The sequence below is a fragment of the Vidua chalybeata genome, chromosome Z (assembly GCF_026979565.1).
Source record: "Vidua chalybeata isolate OUT-0048 chromosome Z, bVidCha1 merged haplotype, whole genome shotgun sequence".
Taxonomy (NCBI): domain Eukaryota; kingdom Metazoa; phylum Chordata; class Aves; order Passeriformes; family Viduidae; genus Vidua; species Vidua chalybeata.
Genome location: NC_071570.1, coordinates 60,183,513 through 60,203,725, shown reverse-complemented (window position 1 = coordinate 60,203,725; position 20,213 = coordinate 60,183,513). Strand labels below are relative to the sequence as shown.

General features: G+C 37.6%; 1 protein-coding gene across 1 annotated transcript in view; it reads left to right on the top strand.

Moving 5' to 3' along the window:
• Positions 1-20,213, top strand: part of MEF2C (myocyte enhancer factor 2C) — a 110,382-nt gene that overhangs the window by 69,113 nt on the left and 21,056 nt on the right. The window contains exons 4-7 of the mRNA XM_053932443.1: positions 10,853-10,912; positions 11,059-11,196; positions 18,112-18,298; positions 19,458-19,505. Of these exons, the coding sequence (XP_053788418.1) occupies positions 10,853-10,912; positions 11,059-11,196; positions 18,112-18,298; positions 19,458-19,505 (433 nt within the window). The remainder of the gene's footprint in view (positions 1-10,852; positions 10,913-11,058; positions 11,197-18,111; positions 18,299-19,457; positions 19,506-20,213) is intronic.

Sequence of the window (20,213 nt, the reverse complement as noted above, 5' to 3'; positions counted from 1 at the left end):
CATCTTAAATATTAAATCCTGCATCATTTGAGTTATCTGTTTCCATAGTTAAAATCATAGGCCAATTTGTATTGTCAAATTCTGTAACTTGCTTTTTCCAACTTACTAAAGAGCCTTCCACCTCTTTCTTCTTGGTAACAGTTCTCAGCAGAACACTCAGTTGATGGTTTTTGCTTTGTGCTGCTTAAGGCGTCCATGCTGCAGAGAAAGAGGAAGTTCGTGTTTCAGGGATCTAGCCTCTATTGTAATTCACCATTTTTGAAAAATACATTGCTTTTTTCAAATATATATTTGAAAAATATATTGCTTTGAAAAATATATCCATTTGCAATGGATAAGTAGTAAAAGTACTGTAAAAATAGAAGGAAATGTTCTGTTTCCTATAGAAGGAACATTTGCTCATTGTCATACTGGTACTTTTTTTCTTTTGTAATACCATGTCATTTGATCTGCTGTAAAATAAATGTTCTGTTTCTGAGAGGAAAACCAAACCTGTTTGGAACATTGATTCATTCAAGATTTTTATGGGAGGCCTCCAAAGAAAGCCCATGTGCTGAAGGAAGTGGTTTTCTTTTCTCACTGGGTGACATTTTCACTGCTGAGTCAGTACTACAGAGTTCAGTGCTGCTGGAAGTGTTCTGTTTCAGATGAAATAAAAAAGCAAAATGTTGTGGTCATCTGAGGTTCCCTTGCCCCATGGTTGAGGGTGAAGTTGTTTATCTCATAGTCTAGGAAAAATTGCATCCAAACTAACTTATATCATATGCTACACTGTTATTTGTCTGAGGAACCCATCATTTCTGCTCCTGAAAACTTCAGTGACTAGCAAAGCTACACTGGTTGGCAATATATTCTTCCCAGGATGGTTGTTTTTTAATAATGTATGAAGCAGTCCTTAAAGATATTATTTCAGAATCTCTTATGGATCTTTTAAAGCATAAATAATACTCAAACTATTTGAAATGAATAATTCCGATCAGCTGTCATTCTTTCTCATAATAGGTTTTTCCAACAAAAGAATCTGTAAAGCTATGTGTTCTTCTGTATTTCACGTTTCTCAAGATCTGTATTTCACTTTTTGAATATGGCATTTAGTATTAAAGGTTCCCATTTATATCAGCTACCTTTAAAATAGTTATTTTTTTTCTGCAGTCATTTATATTAAACCCTGCATATTTCAAATATTCTATATTTCAAGAGCTAACAACAATGATGTAACAGACTTGGTAAACCACTGAACATCTAGAATATCTAGACTGGTATCTTTACAGCTGTTCAAAATCTACCTACAAATTTACACTAGTGTAAGTGAGATCTGACTTCAGCCTTGTATTTGTGTATATGACTAAATTAGACACAAATGAAAATGTTGAGGATGGTGCTCCATCTAGAAGGGCTGGAGCCCAAGCAGGATTCCAGACAGACGAACATAAAAAGAAAGCATGAAATAACAACCTGTTGATGATTACAGTGTTTATTTCTGAGGGGCCTCATATTCCCTAAAGAATCTGAAATTATTCTTCTGGACTACTGCAAAGTTTATTTTTCCAATCATACACTTTCTGTGTCTAACAGCAAAACCTCGTACGAATCAAATATGCTATATCTCACCAATATCTTGTTCTCTTTCAAAAACGCTCAATAAAGCTTAGAGAAAACCTGGCCATTTAAAAACTTCGTACATTTCAATGGGTTTGAAAAATCAGGCAGGCATATAGTGGACTGATATTTTGCTGCAGTCAAGGGGAAAAAGTAAATGAGAAATGCAACTATTCTGGCTTTAGGTCATCTTTTAACCCCTCAGCTTCAAGGTCCGGCTATGGAATAGTGGTGCTCCTGCCGGTGAACTATTGGAAGTAGCCAAAATATAGAAGCTTTGTCTTCATGAAGTTAGCTGTTCTGCAGTCTGTCTCAAAAAATAGTGGGAGTTAATTTTCTATAAAAAGGTAGGGGATTCAAAATAGGATATTTGCTACTAGGCTGTGGTGCTGGCCTTCATCCTGCAGAAAGCACACATTCATAGGAGGACAGTAAGTAGAAAGAATGGTGGGAAATACAGGAAAGTAACCTCAAGTTTTTTACCTTTATCTACATCTTCCATGTTTCCATAACTCAAAAGTAGTGCCTGGGCCTTTGAACCCTCAATAAGGAGTTAGAATCATTGGGATACTCAAAAGGCACAAGTAACTATTCCATCACTAAAACAAAAGTATCCTGAGGATATCTCTGATCTAAGTTAGATAATCTGCCAATTTTATGCATAACACTCTGACAGCCAGTCTCTGGACTGTTGTAGGGTGTTTTAATACAGCCGAACAGAATCTGAGTTTCTTTTCAAATACAGGTTGAAAAAATATCTGCACAGAAGTTTCATTTGAATACAGTCTTTGCATGTAAAGAGTGCATTTTACAGTAATTTTTTACTGACATTTATGAGGAATTCTGTTCATTCAAAGCCAGTATTTTTTCTTTTTAAACCTCAGATAGCAAATTTTTTAAACCTCCATAGCAAAAGGAAGCTGGTAATGCAAGTGTGAACACTTCTAAAAAATCCATCTAGATTTGAATAAAAAGGTGATGAGATGTGATTTAGTAGAGGATATGTATGCATATATGTATATTATATATATATATATATAAATGTATAGATAAAGATATACATACACATGTTTATGTGTCTATATCTGTAAGGCAGAAACACTGCACTCCTGTAGCAGTGACCACACGAGAACTGAGATTTGCAACAGTAGCATGAGTGAAGAAAAGACAAAAAAAACAAGCAGCCAGGAGCAATGTCCCCAGTCAGCACCGCAGCCCTGGGAACAGCTATCTATGGCCATGGGGGAGCAGGTGCTGGCACTGACAGGTGCAGATGGCAGGGATGTGTGACATTTCTGGGGACCCGCTCCCTGCTGGCTGCAGCCACATCATGCCAGCCAGCACCATCGGTCACTTGATGCTCCTCTCCCCCCATACATTCCTGGGTGGCTGGGATCAGTAGATGCTGCTGCCATCTCCTCTTTCAGAGCCCGGGAAATGTGATCCCCTGCATTGAGGGTTGGCATAGGAATCTTATGTCAGCTGCCCAGGGGGATATGTGCGTGTTCAGACCTTTTGCAACACAGTGGTGGATGGGAATAAGCCCAAAGGATGAGAAAATATCCTTAATTAGAATCTCAGGAACTATTCAGATCTAAATTCTTCTTTTAAAAACAGTTTATAAGTGATGGACAGAAGTGTTTTGCATGTCCCAAGAAATAATAAACTTACACTTACTGTGTAAGTTTACACAGTATCACATAATGAGCTGAGATGGAAGGGATCCACAAGGGTCATCAAGTCCAGCTGCTGGCCCTGCACATCGCAGGACCAAGAGTCACACCATGTGCCCAAGAATATTGTTCAAACACTTCTTGAACTCTGACGGGCTTGGTGTTGTGAATACTTGCATGAGGGTTCTCTTCCCATGCCCAGACACCCTCTGGATGAAGACTGTTTTCCTAATATCCAAACTAAGCCTCCCATGACACCACTTCAGGCTGGTTACTTGAGTCCTGCCACTGGGCACCACAGAAAAGAGATCAGTGACTGTCCCTCCTCTTCCCCTCATGGGGAAGTTGTAGACTGCAATGAGATCTCGCCTCAGTCTCCTCTTCACCAGCTGAACAGACCAAGTTCTTCCACATGCATTAGCAGAAATTTTAATATAAAGCTTTAATGCTGGAGTCCTCATGTGATTTGTTTTGTTTCTTTCAGAGAAAATCACAAAAATATATGTGGTTTAGTTTAGCTGCTGTGAGATCTCTGAATCTGATGTATGCTCTTTATACTTAAAGAGGCAAAGTTGCCCAGTGTAATTCAATCAATACTGAACAGAAAAGCACTGGAAATTTGGCAAGATCGAGCATTAAAGAAAGAGATTTTGCATTCTCTCTGTTAGAGAGCACACAAACCTCTGGAATCTTCCCATCTCCAACCTCATCACCTCTCCAGAAGGGAAATGTAGACACAGCAGCGCAGCGAGGTATGCTCTCTGTTACAAATGAGAGGCATGCAAAGCAGCAGAAGGAGATGGGGTGGTGCTGACCAGTCTGCTCCAGGCTGCAAGATCAGCACCAACCGACAAGTCCTGGGGGCTCTTAGGCTGCACCAGGTGCATTGCCTTCCAAAGCTCCCCCATACCCAAGTTAGGTAACAGAGCTATAGGTAACAACGAAGCAAAAATTCCACTATCCTAGTGCCCTTTAAAAAAAACAGATTTTGTTTGTAATGCAAAATATTGTAGAGACACCTTAGCACACAAGTGTGTGAGTTAAAAAGGATAGACTGAACTCTGTAATCAGGTAGAGATCTCATGCCCTGTTGAGCTTGCAGTACACATGTACTGTGTATTGTGAAATCCACTGTTCGATCATTTGTAAGCAGAGAGAAGCAGGTGTTATTGGCAAAGGGTGTTGGTGCTGTTTGGTTTCTCAAAAAGTATAATTAAGAGAAGGTACTTGAAGGTGGTGAGAATAATCACTTGACGTGTGTAAATGAAAGGCAAATCCAAGCAGAGGGTTTGGTGTAATATTGTCAAAAGCACATTTATGTGTATTTTTTTGAAGGAGACAAACGTACGGTACCAGACAATGGAATTTTTTTTCTTTGAAACTTCAGTAAAGTAGTATGGAAAAGATTAGCATGGGGTTATAAAAGTTCAGCTTTACATAAGCTCTGTAACTTGTTTCAAAAGGAGTATAAACCACAAAAGAATTTTATTTTTGAAAAAAAGATAAGAAGTATTCCATTTTTCTGTATTACTGCTATACATTTTTTTGTGCATGGAGTTTGTTAGATAATTTAAGTGTAATAATATTTTATGCAATTCTCCTAAATATACAGTTAAAGTATATTAGTACCAGCATACTGGTTTGTGTCCATTATTAAATGTAAAAATTTAAGAACTTTGTGTTAATGAAACATAAAATTTGAGACATTAGTTACATGTAAGTTAGGAAATTCAGATGGGTGGTTCCCATAGCAACAGAGGAGAGGAGAGGAGAGGAGAGGAGAGGAGAGGAGAGGAGAGGAGAGGAGAGGAGAGGAGAGGAGAGGAGAGGAGAGGAGAGGAGAGGAGAGGAGAGGAGAGGAGAGGAGAGGAGAGGAGAGGAGAGGAGAGGAGAGGAGAGGAGAGGAGAGGAGAGGAGAGGAGAGGAGAGGAGAGGAGAGGAGAGGAGAGGAGAGGAGAGGAGAGGAGAGGAGAGGAGAGGAGAGGAGAGGAGAGGAGAGGAGAGGAGAGGAGAGGAGAGGAGAGGAGAGGAGAGGAGAGGAGAGGAGAGGAGAGGAGAGGAGAGGAGAGGAGAGGAGAGGAGAGGAGAGGAGAGGAGAGGAGAGGAGAGGAGAGGAGAGGAGAGGAGGTGTTCTTCATATAACACTTTCTAACTTTGATTTTTCTATTGCACAGAGAGCAAACTGATGCTTAAATGAATCAGGCTCATGTTTAAATATTTTCTGCTCTTTTGGGGGATCTCCATAAATTTGGCTGGTTCTTTGGAATCATAAAATGACTATAAATGCTAAAGCAGTTGAACACTGTAGCCTATAATTCCTTTGAAATTGGCTATTGTCTGCCTTACCATGTAAATATGTAGCTCCAGTAAAAAGAAAAGAGACAAAAACATTTATAATTGGTGGCTAAAAGATTTATTCCATCCAGATACAGGAAAGAAAGTGCTAGTGAAAATGGAGGGCACTTGAAGGTTTTTTTTTCTGACAGCAAAAATACAATTTACTAAATTGCAACCTCTGTTGATTGGCACTAGTGGGTCTGTCAGTTAAAGATCATTGAGGTAGTTTATAGACAACATAAAAGATTTAGGAATTTTTAGAAGTAGACATTTAATTCTGAATTTTTCCATTCTGTAAAACTTGATTACAGAAGAAGACCCAGTGAGATCACAGTTTTCATCACAGAAATTAAGATAGTGGTTAACCTAAGCTTGTTAGGTCTTTGTTGCAGAGGATATCAAAAAGGAATATATTGGGCTGGTCTGAATCTTTTGGGAACTTCATCAGTTGACCTAGTCTTTAATCTGGCACCTATACTATGAGCATTTCCAAGCCCTAGAGTGCTATGAGAAGCTGTTCCATGTCATTGCAACAGGCCAGCACTGGATAATAAGTTATATAGATTCTGTGTATTTATAGAAGGTTGATTATTATTTATTAAGAAACTTATTGGTTTATTTGGATAGTTATTATTTAGTTGGACCCTAATTGGTCCTCTAATTTAAATACTATTACTATTGGTTAATTAAGAAAGTATTCTTTCGCGAACAAATTTCTATAATATATTCTACATGTTTACAATACTTGGTGTAGTAAGTTAAGAATTGTTTCTCATTCTTTTCTCTGATCTTCTCACAGACTTTTCCCAGAACAATGCCTAGGAAAATTGTGTTTCTCTCTGTGTCAGAGAGTTGCTGCTACAGTTCCATAGCAGATAAACCAATTAAAAAGAAAGATGAACAAACTAAATGACAAGATGGAAAAAAATAAAATAATTTCTAACCTTCTCCACTCATTCTGTTAAAGAAATGCTAAAAAAGACCCCCCAAAAAAAATCTGGAGGATAAAACTGTAGAAATAGAGACTAAATTAGGAAAATGAAAGGCTTTTCCTCCTCAAAAGTCTTCAAAATTACAATGATTTTCATTGCCTTGATAAAATCAGACATGGGTGTTACTGCCACATTTTCTTTGGAGCTTCCATTATGATGATAAGTTTTGCATGAAATGAAAGCAAATAGTTGTTTATACTTCATTTTGCAGCAGTCAGCATGTCACAAAGTTAGCACTTCTCTGAGATTTACTCTGAGAGTAGGATTTAGGCTAATTGCTGGCACAGCAGATTTCAGCCAAAGGTTGTTTTCATTTAAGCATTTTGTTTTTCATATGCCTTGGCTGATTTCAGGTTATTGGAGTCCAATATAATTACTTATTTAATTGCTTGGAAGAAGTGGAGCTTCTGTAGTTGAAAAATAGCTTATTTTCTTTAAAAATAACTGAAATCCAGCTTAGGGTTCTCTAGAGTTCAATGCACTATACAATTGTGTTATTTTATGCTTTTAAAAACTCCCAGAATAGTATTGAAATCTTTAGAAGCTAGCTAATCTCCAGGAGCATGTTATAGATCTGTTCCAGGGTTTGTAAGAGTATGACAAATCAACATCATAAGAAAAATCATTTCTAAATGACTGTAAGACTGATTCAACGGCTCCAGAACCAACTTTTTTCAAGAGGTGACACTAAATGGAGGAGAGGAGGAAATCTTGACACAAAGTCCAGAGAGCTTGTGAAAAATGGTTAATCAGTTTGACACTGGTCAACACCACTTTTACTTGTGCTGTACAAACTTGTGTTGTGTTGAAGCACACCAATAATGGAAAAAATTAAGGAAAAGAAAAAAGAGGTTTAATGTGGTAGTTAATGACATGGAGAAGAGTAAAATAACAAACAAGGTAATAAGATAGGGAAAAAGTGTAGCCTGCATGTTGAGGAGCCAGAGATAATCCTAACATGTTCAAGGTCATTATTTCTATCCTTGATACAACTCATAACCTTAGTGCAGAGTTTAAGCATGCCACTTCCAGCCTGCTCTCCTTTGATGTTAGCATGTGTGTTCCTGTCCCTGTGTAATCTATCAGTCTGTTCTTTTCCCTTACAACTTCATTTTTTACTCATTGCCAAGTAAATCTAGTACAAAGGGAGGGGTCTCCAAGACAGTGAAATTCCAACAAGTTTCAGGAAAAATTGTATGTTCTTATGCAAGAAAAGAGAACCAGAAATTACTCCCAGAAAGACTCCCAGCTGAAGGCAGCATTTCAGCCTGAGTTGTGATAAACAGAAGCAGCAAAGGGTCAGCAGAAGGATGGGTACTGAGAAGAGAAATCCCCAGAGACCCTGCCACAGGAGATCTTCTCTGCATATTGCACTTTACCCCCAAATAAAATTCACAGAGAACTAGGCATTAGTTCCAGCACTCACAAAGCTAGGAGCTGTGCCTCTTAGTGAAAGTAATATATGGAAATTCCTGTTGCTTAGCCTTAACCCATCTCATTGAAATACATTCTTGTTTTTGTTTGGGATTTGTGTAGTGTTTTCTAGGTTTTCTTAAGGGTTTGTGTCTGTGTTTGTTTGATTTGATCTGAATTTTTTTGAGGTGTGATGGGCAGGGAGCCAGTGGTCTGCATTACTGAGCTTGAGTTGCACCATCAGCCAAGGTACCAGCCAAAAACACGAGACTGATGGGTTTTTTTTGCAAGGGAAGGGTTTGCCTCTTCTCTTTAGGGTTAAAGTTAATTTTGGGTAGAATATTGGCACAATTTATTACATTTCATCCTTGGCTTTTCTGGTGAAAATAGAGATTGCTTTTCCTCTGCCTGGTGTGGCAAGCACCCTGCTTTCTAAAGGTATGAAAATAGTGTAAAAATAAGTATCTAGCAAAAATACTTCTATGATGGGAGGGAATCCAGTCTATTTGGAGACGGTTGCAAGACATATGTTGGTTCACATTGCCTTTCCTCTTCTGAGCATCTGAAAGGTGCAGTGCATCCCCGAACTTCTACAAGCCACAGTAGCAACTGTTTCACCTGAGTCCTAAATAATCATTTGCAGAACTTTAGGGCATTGTGAGTATTTGGAGGGCAAGATGCATCTGCTTCTCACAGACACAGTCTTGTGAATGCAGCAGACAAGGATTTGTGAATGATGGGAGGAGAAAAGATTCAAAGAGGCTACAAAGCATTCCTCTGGTTCTCTTTTCATATTTCTTTTTGTTTGTCATCTCAAAGCCTGAATTTGAGGAAGCCATTTAGTCCAATTCACATCCACATCGGTCCTCAGGGACTCCATAGGAATCAGCAGGACTCCATCAGTGTATCATATGAGCTCTGGAAATGGTTCAGAGTGTGCTGATCTTGGTTTCATGTCTGGACAGCTTGATCTAAGCTTGAAACAGAATATTTTATGTATTCAGAGGATAACTGTTTTGTGCTTATGTGAAGAGAAGAATGTTAGTTGAGATTGCAATGAGACATTTTGCTTATACTATATCTTATTGTGCCTATTAAAGCTATTAAACAGCAGCTGATTGCAAAACCCTCTTGCTAATTAGGTTGTTTCAAGCTGCTAGCAGTAGATCTCATGTATGATTATGTCTGTTCTGCTAACTGAACATTTAACATTTAAAAGATGAAAGATGGAAGGGAGTGGAAAAAGGTGTACGGAATCATTCAGGTTGTTTTAGCATCTCAAGTTTTTCTTCTAATGGATTATAATTTTGTTGGTGTTAAGGAAATAGCTCATGGATTTGACTTGAAGTCTTTATAGATATGAAGTTTGAAAAGAAAGCTCTACATTGAGCCAGCCTTTCACAAATGCCAAAATCTATTTGAGAGGTCTGCAATGTGAGATTGGAAGGCTCTCGTAGAGCAGATCACCATCACTTTGCTTAGTCAATGAAAATAAAAGGTTCAGGGTTTTTTTCTATAGTATGAGAACAAGGCATGATATTATAATATTTAAGGGTAGTGAAAGTAGTAAGCTGAAAATTATGATTAAAAAAATAATTATGAAATGTACTATTCCTGAAGGAACAAAAAGCTGATACACATCCATTCTGAGAAGGCAGAAAGATACCAGAGTATCTCACACTGACAGAAAGCACACATTAGCTGTTTACTAACAGACAAAATATGTGATATTTTCATTGTAATTGAGATTGCTTAGCCAGGTTTCAACACATAATGGACTGCAAGCTAACTTTAAAAGTTTGTTGACAGCCAAGTAGACTTTGAAGAGTTTTTGATTGACTCATTCTTGAAGCTAAATATGAGAAATTGTGAATATATTTGCTTTGTGTAATACTGCTTGTACTTGAGGAGTCCACACTTTCTTCTCATATTCTTTTACCTTAATATAGCCTATGGATGTTCTTTGGTGCTCTGTAAAGGTAGATCAGTTAAAATCTTTTTGAAGCCAGACAACTGTTCTGAATTGCAAGCTCGTGATTCAATTCTGATTTTAAGATTTTTCAATTATCCTGTCTTAGTGATGATAATCATGGTTGTGTGTATTTGACTAGCTGAACCTGAAATTTGTTCATTTTGACTTTTCACTAAGCATCTGTTTTAGCAGTACTTTATCCTGGGCATTAAGCTTCAGCCCCGTGCATTTGTAGCACTCTAAGTGTAGTCAATAAAAAGTAAACATCATGTCTAGAAGCTCTTTATTATTTCATAGCCATATCATCAACTCTGTCCTTCCTCTTGTCCTGTCACAAGCATAGACTTAGGAACGACATTCCTAAAGTCCTTGAATTCAATTTGGGTAATTATTTTTCATCTGTGAAGAAATGGACTCCTAAATTTGCTGCAGGTTCAATTCTTTTTCTATTTGCTCCTTCTGCATCTTCCTTAAAAGAAGAACATCAGTGTATTCCACTGTAAACAGTATAGATAAATATTTTCATTTTGGTTTATGTTAATATAAATTGCATTCTGTGTTTACCTTAAACCCTTAATGCTGTGGGATATGGGAATCATGAGGCAGGGGACATGCTACCATAGGCACTAACCTTTTGTTAGTTGCCAGATTCATTCTTTATTGATTGATACCAGCTTCAGAAGAAAGAGGTCTTGTATGGTCCTCACTTATAATAGGAAACCACACATTAGTGTGGTGGATCATTAGTCACTTTCTTTCCTTAAAGCATAATTGAATACTTTTCTATGATGAGCAGTTTGTGTTTCTTTAACACTGTCTCTTGCAGCCCATGTCAAGGATTGAACTTCCCAAATTATGTATTTCAGACATTGAGAAAGAAAGGACTTAATGGCTGTGACAGTCCAGACCCTGATGCAGACGATTCAGTAGGTCACAGCCCTGAGTCTGAGGACAAGTACAGAAAACTTAATGAAGATATTGATCTAATGATCAGCAGGCAAAGATTATGTGTAAGTACTCTGAGCTCATTTTCATATTTTTTTACTTTCTGATATTTCTCTGAATCTGGCAGGCATTGCACAAGAAAGAAAACAAAGCTTGTGAAAGCCCTGATCCTGACTCCTCTTATGCTCTCACCCCACGCACTGAAGAAAAATACAAAAAAATTAATGAAGAATTTGATAATATGATCAAGAGCCATAAAATACCTGTAAGTACCAAAGGTTAGATGGCTGTCTGCTGATAACTGCTGCAGTAACAAACCATAACCCTTTCAGTTCTGGCTTCTTAAGGAAATAAATTCAGCTAGAAAGAGGCTTTAATAGCCAAATATATAACTAAACACTGTGGTGAGAAAATTTCACACAGCATATTTTTCTTTCAAGTCTCTAACTCACAGACAAAGCCTATTATGCGTGAAACCTACAGAAGGAAGTGAAATATATATATATATATGAACTATATTAACTTGATTTACAGAAGTGTTTTACCACACCACTTGCCCAAATTATACTTAAAAAATAACAGTGGAAATCATTCTTTGTGGATAGGCTAACATATCGACAGAATACTTTCTGTGGCGATATAGAAAAAGCGATGTAGAACTGAAATTGCTTTATATATAGTAATTAGTGTGTTTAGTGTGTGTAACTTCAATTCTCCATTGTCTCTGCTAAATTCAGTTGCAGCACTGAAGGGTTACAGCTACTTGCTCACTGCAGAGAAACAGACTGCATGAGAACCTAATGGCAGGTCTCAGACATGTTTGTGTGTTGGGGTGATTTTACAGCTTTATCAGAGAATTTACTTTGATGTCATCAGCATTACTTTAATGCTTTAACATGAGCTAAATTTTGTTTTAACAAAGTCAAAATTTCTAACAATCAGTCATATGCCTTGCCAGATAGCTAAGAGAAATAACTCTGCATGTCCTATTTGTTTTGCACGAGACATACAAAGGATGAATTATTTGTCATTATGTTTAATAGTACATTTGTAAACACAACAAAAAGAATATGGAGGTTTGAAGGTTACATTTGATTGGTTTTCCATGTGTCTGTGGAATACAAGTAGGAAACCAAATATTTGCTCAGATCCAAAGAAGCATTTGAATTTGCATAGATAACTTCTTATTTCTAAAAGACAAGAATAAGAGATGATTTGTAGGTGTTCATTTATCATTCCCATTCAAAGGTTGCATGGTTATCTACCAAAAATGTTGTCTGGATACCCAGAATTTACAGTGTCTTCTGTACTGTTAGTCAATTGCACTTACAAAATCTGACATCTATGAGGATACTTCTTAAGGAGGCTCAGATTCTGTCACAAGCACTCTGTTCTTTCCACTAAGTCTCAGCAGAAGGATTTTTCACTCAAGATAATTAAAATTTGAAGAAGTTCTTACATCAGGCCAAAAATATTTTGGAAAAATATAAGGACACTAAATAATACTTTCCCCGAGACTAGAAAAGCACCAAATTTGATAAAGCAATATTTAAAATTACTGGTTAAGGGTGCCCAACATATATGTAGAATATCAGGGAGGAGTACAGATACATCCAAATTTTTTTACCTCCCTTTTTATTTGCTTCTTTTGGAAAGCTGTTTTTCTCAGAACAAAATACTCTAAAGCTGTCACTATTAATTTGGTTTCTCAGGATGCAACTCAGCTTGACAAATGATGACTGCAGTATTTAGGGAGACTGTTATAAGCCAGACTGCTTAACCCTTTTTCACATCAAAATCTCACCAATTGTCATTCTTTCATGCTGTTTCACTTTCAAGGATGGCTTTTCAAGGATGACAGAATTTTCAAGCTACTTTTCTGCCTTAAAAATATATTTGGAGTGATCATTCAGAACATCTGTTAATCTCATGCTACCTGTTTCTTTTCTTTCCTAACAAAACTGGTCATGTTATAATCATCCGAAATCTTAAGACATTAAAAAAAAAAATCCTTGGGAAAACAGCTTCAATCCTGTAGTAGTGAGTTCTATCCCTTTCTTTACCTCCATAAGCATTTGGGAAAATTGTCTTTTCTGTAAACTGAGGAAATATATTAGATTTGAAAACCAGACAGTTAATCTGAGCATGGTATATGAGTTTTGTTTTTCCAAAATTAATGGAATTTCCTTCCAATTGCTTTCATTAAATATAACTTTTTGACATCAAATATAGTCCTACTTCAGGAATTAATTGGTGACTTCAGGTATAACTTCTTACCTTTCAGGAGGTTATGAAGCGCCGTGTATTAATCTTTTTGTGCAATTACTTCAGAGATGCTTCAGAGATACAGAACAGCAAAATGTTAGCATTTTTTCATATAAGACAGAATAGCGATTCTCTGAATACACCACAAGCTGAGCTCAGGGCCTCTGTCCTCCATCAAGCTACTTACCACAATAGGAAGAAACAGTACATATTCTCTGCTAATGCGACAGGAACTTCTCTTGGCATAAGCCAAGATGTAATGGGCAAGACAGAGATCACAACTTAAACATAATGGAAATTTGTAACTATCTGGTTTTATATATAAATAATATGTATTGTATACAGTAATATCCTTAACTGGACAAATCAGAATAACTAAGGGAAGATATATGCATTTACTTGTGGTCATCAAAGGTAGCCAAGGAAACTGGGGAGAAGACAGCAAAATTAATAATAAAGTCATTGAGTCAAGTCTCTAAGTCACTACTTACAGAATATAAAAAAACAATGCATTGCCTGGTTTTGTAACATAAAAAAATGCCAAATGAAAACAATATTGGCTTTTGCTCCTAACAGCTAAGCCCAATAATGTTTCCTTTCTGGGGATAAGTATTCATATCGTTCTAAACCATCTGATAATAATTAGACACTTATTTGTAAATTTCATAAGAATGATGAAAGCAGAGGAGACAGAAATAGTCCACTAGAAGGAAGCTATAAGTATCTCTGTCTCTAAATAAATGAAGGCCTGGTTGAACATGGGAGGGATAAAACCAGTACTTAACACAAAATATGTGGCCCATTAAGTTTCAAGGGGGTTGAGTGTCCAGCACATTTTTGGCATCATCTACCACAGCTTGTGGAGTGACCATGAAACACTGTGTGCTGTACACTGGCAGTATGGTCGCTGGTGAGCCTCTGCCCTCTTTGGCAGCAGTGTCCAAAGGAGAAATGACAAAGGAAGGGGGGGAAATAGGCAAAATGTGGCAAATTTTAAACACATGACAGTATAGATTTTGTCTATATTAGAATTACCAAAAAAAAAAAAAAAAGCAAAAAACACATTAAAGCAGCATGAAGTGTGCTTATTTCTGAGGTGAATTCTTTGAACAGTCCCCATCAGGCTTTTGTTATCTTTTGATGCCAAATAACATTCTCCTAGACAATCTCTTAATTTTGTTTGTTTGTTAGTCCAGCCCAGGAACAATTCCCAGTTGTCACTCTACATGTAGTCATTATTTTTTTGAGGTTGAGAAAGCTTAATGGTATGGACATGAACTTCTTTGTGGCCTCAGATGGTCTCAGTTCCTCCCTAGCTCCTGCTAATATAGATATTACACAAGTGCATCAGAAACTTTAATGTCCATCAGGCTGAAATGGAAACAATATGACCCATGGCTTACCACCAGGAATGACTAGGGAATCTGCAGGACATTGCAGGTCTTGGTGAGGAATGTGTAACACTTTAATAAAGTTAGACAAACAGAGAAAACTGTACCTAGAGATGTAGTGTTTAATACTGATGTTTATCCATTCAAACTTTGCTCTCTAACTTTTGATTGTGTAGAAAAAGAAATAAAAACTACGGTATTTGAGATATATTGTGCTGAAAAGCAGAGAGTAAACTAACTTTGCTCTAATAAAATTGCCTATGAAGTCCTCTGTTAGCAGATGTAAGTTAATCCAGATAGTAGATAAAATGACTAGACTATTAGTACAGAAATTAAACAAATAATTCAACTATTTTTAAAAAGTGTTTTTAAATGACAAAATGAAAGCTAAGTAACAGTTTCACATGACATGGGAGACTAGCAACCCGAACAGCTACCAAGACTGGAGTTCTTTAGTGCTGTACAAATGTAGAAAAAGAATCTTGAACAGTTTGGTTTGTACATGGAAGGAAGAGCATAGTGGCTAAAGTAAACAAGCTTTTAGAATTCTGGCAAGACCTTCAGTTTTGCATTTATACAGGTGTTTAAGTTTAGATAACAGAAATTTAGATTAGGAAAAGCTATTAAGAAAATAGAGGCAATAATAATCTCTACCCAGACTCAGAAGGCATACTTCATAGGTCTTGTGACACAGGGTGACAAAAACCTCATGCAAAGTGCTCCCTTGTCAGTGATGGTCAATGCGACATGGACTGGTTGGTCCACAGGCTCAAAGCCACCAGGTAGAGAGAACTCCATCACAGCCCTGAATGTTGCAATAATCAGAAACTCCATATTGGTTTATTCATGTCTCACATCAGGCTGTAATTGGGACTGAAACATGGAGATCCCAAACACTGACTTTAAGCTCCACAAACAGTCATGTGCTTCTGACTAACATTGGATTTAGGAACACTTTGGGTTCTTCTGTAGCCAATAAAAAGAGTTACTTGCTTCAAAATATACCTTCAAGCTGATCAAATGTTTCAGATTATGCTATGTGACCCTATTTCCAAGGAGCTTAGACCTGAGACATAAGGGTGCAGATTACATGTAGATTCTTACATCTGTAGATTAGATGTAGAACATATGGATTCCCAAAACACCTCCACTTAAATCAATCAGCTTTATGAAAAATACAGCCCTTGTGTTGCATCCCGGAGTTTGGGTTTAGATTAGGGTTTTTAATTTATGTTAAACTAAATCAAGTTCTGTAATCTCACGTTTCCCCCATGTTGTTCCCCCCTCCGCGGTTTCTGCCCCTATGCTGCCTGCTGGATCTTACCCCTGTGCCGCTCCTGTAACCACCCTGCCGTCCGGCCCCGGGAAACCCCGTGCTGGCCACCCCGAGCCACACGATCCCGCTCAGCCCGAGGCTCGGTGCCCGCCCCTACGGGGTTCTCTGGTTGGTCGCTGTTGCTGGCGTCACCGCCACGGCAGCCGCCCCTATTGGCCGGCAGGCTGTGGATCCTCTCGCCCCGCCCCTCCATAAAGCCCTATCCCGCCGGCAGTCAGACGCCATTTTCTCCCATGCGAGTGCTGGGAGCGGTCGCGTCTTTCCATCGATCCGCGCCATGTGTGACCAATAAACCGTTCCTGCCAAGCACGGAGTAAATGGACAAATTCCTTACCTCTTTGCCGGGTCCCTAGCGCACGGTAACAGAGGCTGGCCAGCCCACGCGCCCGAGACACGGAGCCGTGTCCGGGAACCCACGGCAGCAAACCCCGGCAGCACGTGGAAGCTACGCCACAGCCGGGCTCCCAAGAGCCGCGTGCAGCCGGGGAGAGCAAAAACCCACGCCGCACCCTTGGAGTGCATTTCAGCTTCTCAGCAAAGGGAAGGAAATTCCCATGTGCCCCCAGGATGGGGAGCAATGGCAGCAGATCCATCTACTCAACTACTGTTGCTATGGTCATCTCTCCAAAAAATGAGAGGGTGTCAGAGCTAAAATTAACACTTTGAAATAATTTAAAGGCATTTATATGAAGTATCCTTAACATCATACCCTGAAAATCTTGCTCTTTGTTTTGTTGGATAGGCAAAATAATTCCTCTATATTTAGATTAAAATTTTCTCTGTCCCTAGAAAGGACCAAGAAAAAATAAAAACAATCTTAAGAGATAACTGTAATTTGATGGATAGTGCTGTAATACAGATGGCATAGCCAACAGCTCCAGCCAGAGAAGAGATATGGGTGGCATGTCAGGGTGCCTTGGTTGACTGACTAGCAGTTGATATGTCCAGCTCTCCTCCTAGGTCCTTGAAGATATACCAGTAGTATCAGTTGCCAACAATAAAATTAAAACCTTTGATTTCCTCCCTTGGAATATGTTACCAGTCTACTTTAAAGATTTTTTTTGATATGTTTAACCTCTTGAAGCTTATAAGATTATAAATGTTAGAAAACTTGCAAATTGAAGGTTACTTGGTCTGTATTCACATATTGAATACTTAAAATGCTTTTCTAGTCAAAACATTCTGAAAATGTTTTTCTAGTCAAAAAGGCAAGAAAATAATTTTAAAAACAAATACATTAAATATGGATTTCTAATGTAGTCATAATTTTTATAGAAATTCAAGCAACTGCTACCCAAGAAACCCCAACCAACAAACTCACAACCAGCCAAGGAAACCTGAACTGAGCTTCCTAAGAGCATAATGAGATAGGCATCTCCTCACAACCTCTGTTAGTGTGGTATATTATTTGCATTATTTTTTATTTTAAAAGCATTCTTGCAAAGGGAAGTGGCTCAGGAGAAGATCTTGCCTTTAGGTATGAAAATAGGATATTGAAAAGGCATCACTAAACACCATATCCATCCCCCAAAAAATAGCCCACGAAGAATAGTGTGTATTTAAATTTCTTGTATTTGTTAGCTGTCCCTGAGGAGAACTTTACTTTTTTTAAGCCCTTCCAAGCCAAGATAGAAACTCATTAAAAAAGTGATTTACTGTACTGGTGTCTTTTATGTGACTTGGGATAATTCTGGTTGCTAAAGCAACATAAGCTGAAATTAAAGCCTTTCCTTTTGTATTCTATCCCTTCCAATTTTTTTCCATATAATGAAGTCAACATTGTCATGTAACCTTGATCTTGCAGTAATCTGTGACACTAGATTAAGGTGACAAGTGAACAATTAGGACTTCAAAGAATGAAAGAAATAGAAATTATGCTGCATTAGGCAGAGGTTTGTTTTAAACAAAAAAAAAAAATTAGAAAAAATGAAAAAAAATCTTTCCAGGTGTTACAAAATAAATGTGCAAGCTGCATAAAAGGAAGATGGAATCATTATTTGAAAAATCATCTTTAAAAGCCCTGGAAATTATTTTGATACTCTTCTCTAGAGTCTTAGGGGAAAGGGGCAAGCACAAATATTTTAACCACCAAGTACAAAATATTTGAACTAAATAGAGAGTAACTGTACTTAAAGGGTGTTTCAGTTTTGTACTATTGTCGTATTTGTTTTCCTTTTTACTTGTACAGGCTGTTCCACCACCAAACTTTGAGATGCCAGTTTCTATCCCAGTGTCCAGCCACAACAGTTTGGTATACAGTAACCCAGTCAGCTCACTGGGAAACCCCAACCTTTTACCACTGGCTCATCCTTCTTTGCAAAGGAATAGCATGTCCCCTGGTGTGACACATCGGCCTCCAAGTGCAGGTAACACAGGTAGGCTGTGTTTAATCCCATTCCTTCAAATGCTATCCTATCAACTTCTTGCATGCCTTGGGTCACTTTAAATTGTACTCCAAGAAAAAAGAACTCTATTTTTAACAGTCATAAGAGCTTGTTCAAAATTGCTGTGTTGAAAAACCAAGAGACAAAAAAAATAGAAAATGAAAAAATAAAAAAAAAATTAAAAAAAAAAAAAACAAAAAAAAAAACAAACAAAAAAAAAAAACCCTGAATACTGAATAATGACTAAGATTGAAGGAAATCAGTGAAGTCAATAAAGGATAGAAGGGCAGACAACGTGCTTTTTCAAAAAAAGGCAGCTTATCTACTTCATGCAAGCACTCATTATAACATAAAGCATAGGAGAAAATGTAGCCAATGTAAAAAAAAAATTGGAGCAAGTAAATTAGAACACTCATTACTTAAATAATCAGTCTACATCCTAAATGCAGAATTTATTTTTATTGATTCATTCACAATGGGTTAATGTTAGTTGAGCTCTGAACTTCAGTGCTTCAGTGCTTTACATAGCAAGGGGTTGTGCTTTGTTCTGGTGATGACTATAGCTCATCTCTTATTAGGGTAAGTGGGGATTAGGTTCTTTCAATCTGTCTGCCTCCAGCAACATCAAGATCTTTAAGTGCACCAGGTTCAAAGAATCATTTGAGGTCTCCAAGTGCAAAGACAAGTTTTAAAAATCCTTAGTGTGGATGTCTGTGAAAGGCTGAGGAAATTAAAAACTATGTATATGTATTTATTCTGAGTTACATTCTTCTCCAGGAATCTTCAGCCTCTTCCTCCCAATCCTTTACTTTTCTGACTAGCATTCAACTAAAGATAGTTTTCAAATGAAGGACTACTATACATAACTTTCAAACATAATTTTTCTTATGCTGTGGAAGCATGAAACTAAAATAAGGAAATTATGGGTAGTCCATATTTTGTTGTCCTTGAAAGGCAAATGTCTTATACAGATAACATTAAACACCATGATTTTATAATTATGGGTCTGAGTCTGATTCAACTGCACGTTGAAGTCAGAGGAAAGAAATGATGGATACTACAGCAGGCTGATTGAAGGTAGAGAAAATATTTTGAATGTTTGAGTGTTATAATTTATTGAGCTCATTTACATTTCATTTCAAACCCCTAGGTGGCCTGATGGGTGGGGACCTCACAACCGGTGCAGGCACCAGTGCAGGTAAAGAGAGGAGAATTTATATTTATTTTTCAAAGTGAATAAAGGACTTACTTCAAAAGCTGAGTTCTAAAATAGCTCCCTTTTGGAGAGGGGATAGTAAAAATCCATTAGCATTTTTTAATTTCCTCAGCTGGGTTGTGGAGCATTCATTGATATTTTTGCTTCTCTTATTAGTAGAAAGAGACTTGTTTTCCAGCAGCATCAAAAATCTTGCAGCTTAACAAATTCCACAGAAACAAATATCTGATTTCTTTCACATTACCCTTTCCATAAAAACTTTTGGGTGCATTGCTTTGCCTTGTTCAAGAGAAACTCCTGGTGGAGTCACTGGTGAGAAACTTTGATCCTTTCTGCATCCTGGGAAGGTTTGCCATTGACTTGAAGGGAATTGAGGCTTCATTTTATTAATTTAAGCTTGAATAAAGATTTTAATAGTGAGTTGCTCATTGTATTTCAATGTATTGTGTGCAAATTGTGTTTCAAACCCCTGCTGTAAAGACCATTGCTAGTCAGCAAAATCTGTTAGCATTTACTTAAATAATTAGTAATTAACTTAAGCTTTGTCATATGTATTTGCTTAACTGCTTTGATAAACAACAGGTAAAGAATTTTCAAAATACCCAGGTAGAGGAAAAGATAAGCCATTTAGTCCTGCTCCCTTAGAATTACTGAGAACTGTATTTGCTGAGGTCTGTGTTACCAAAGCAA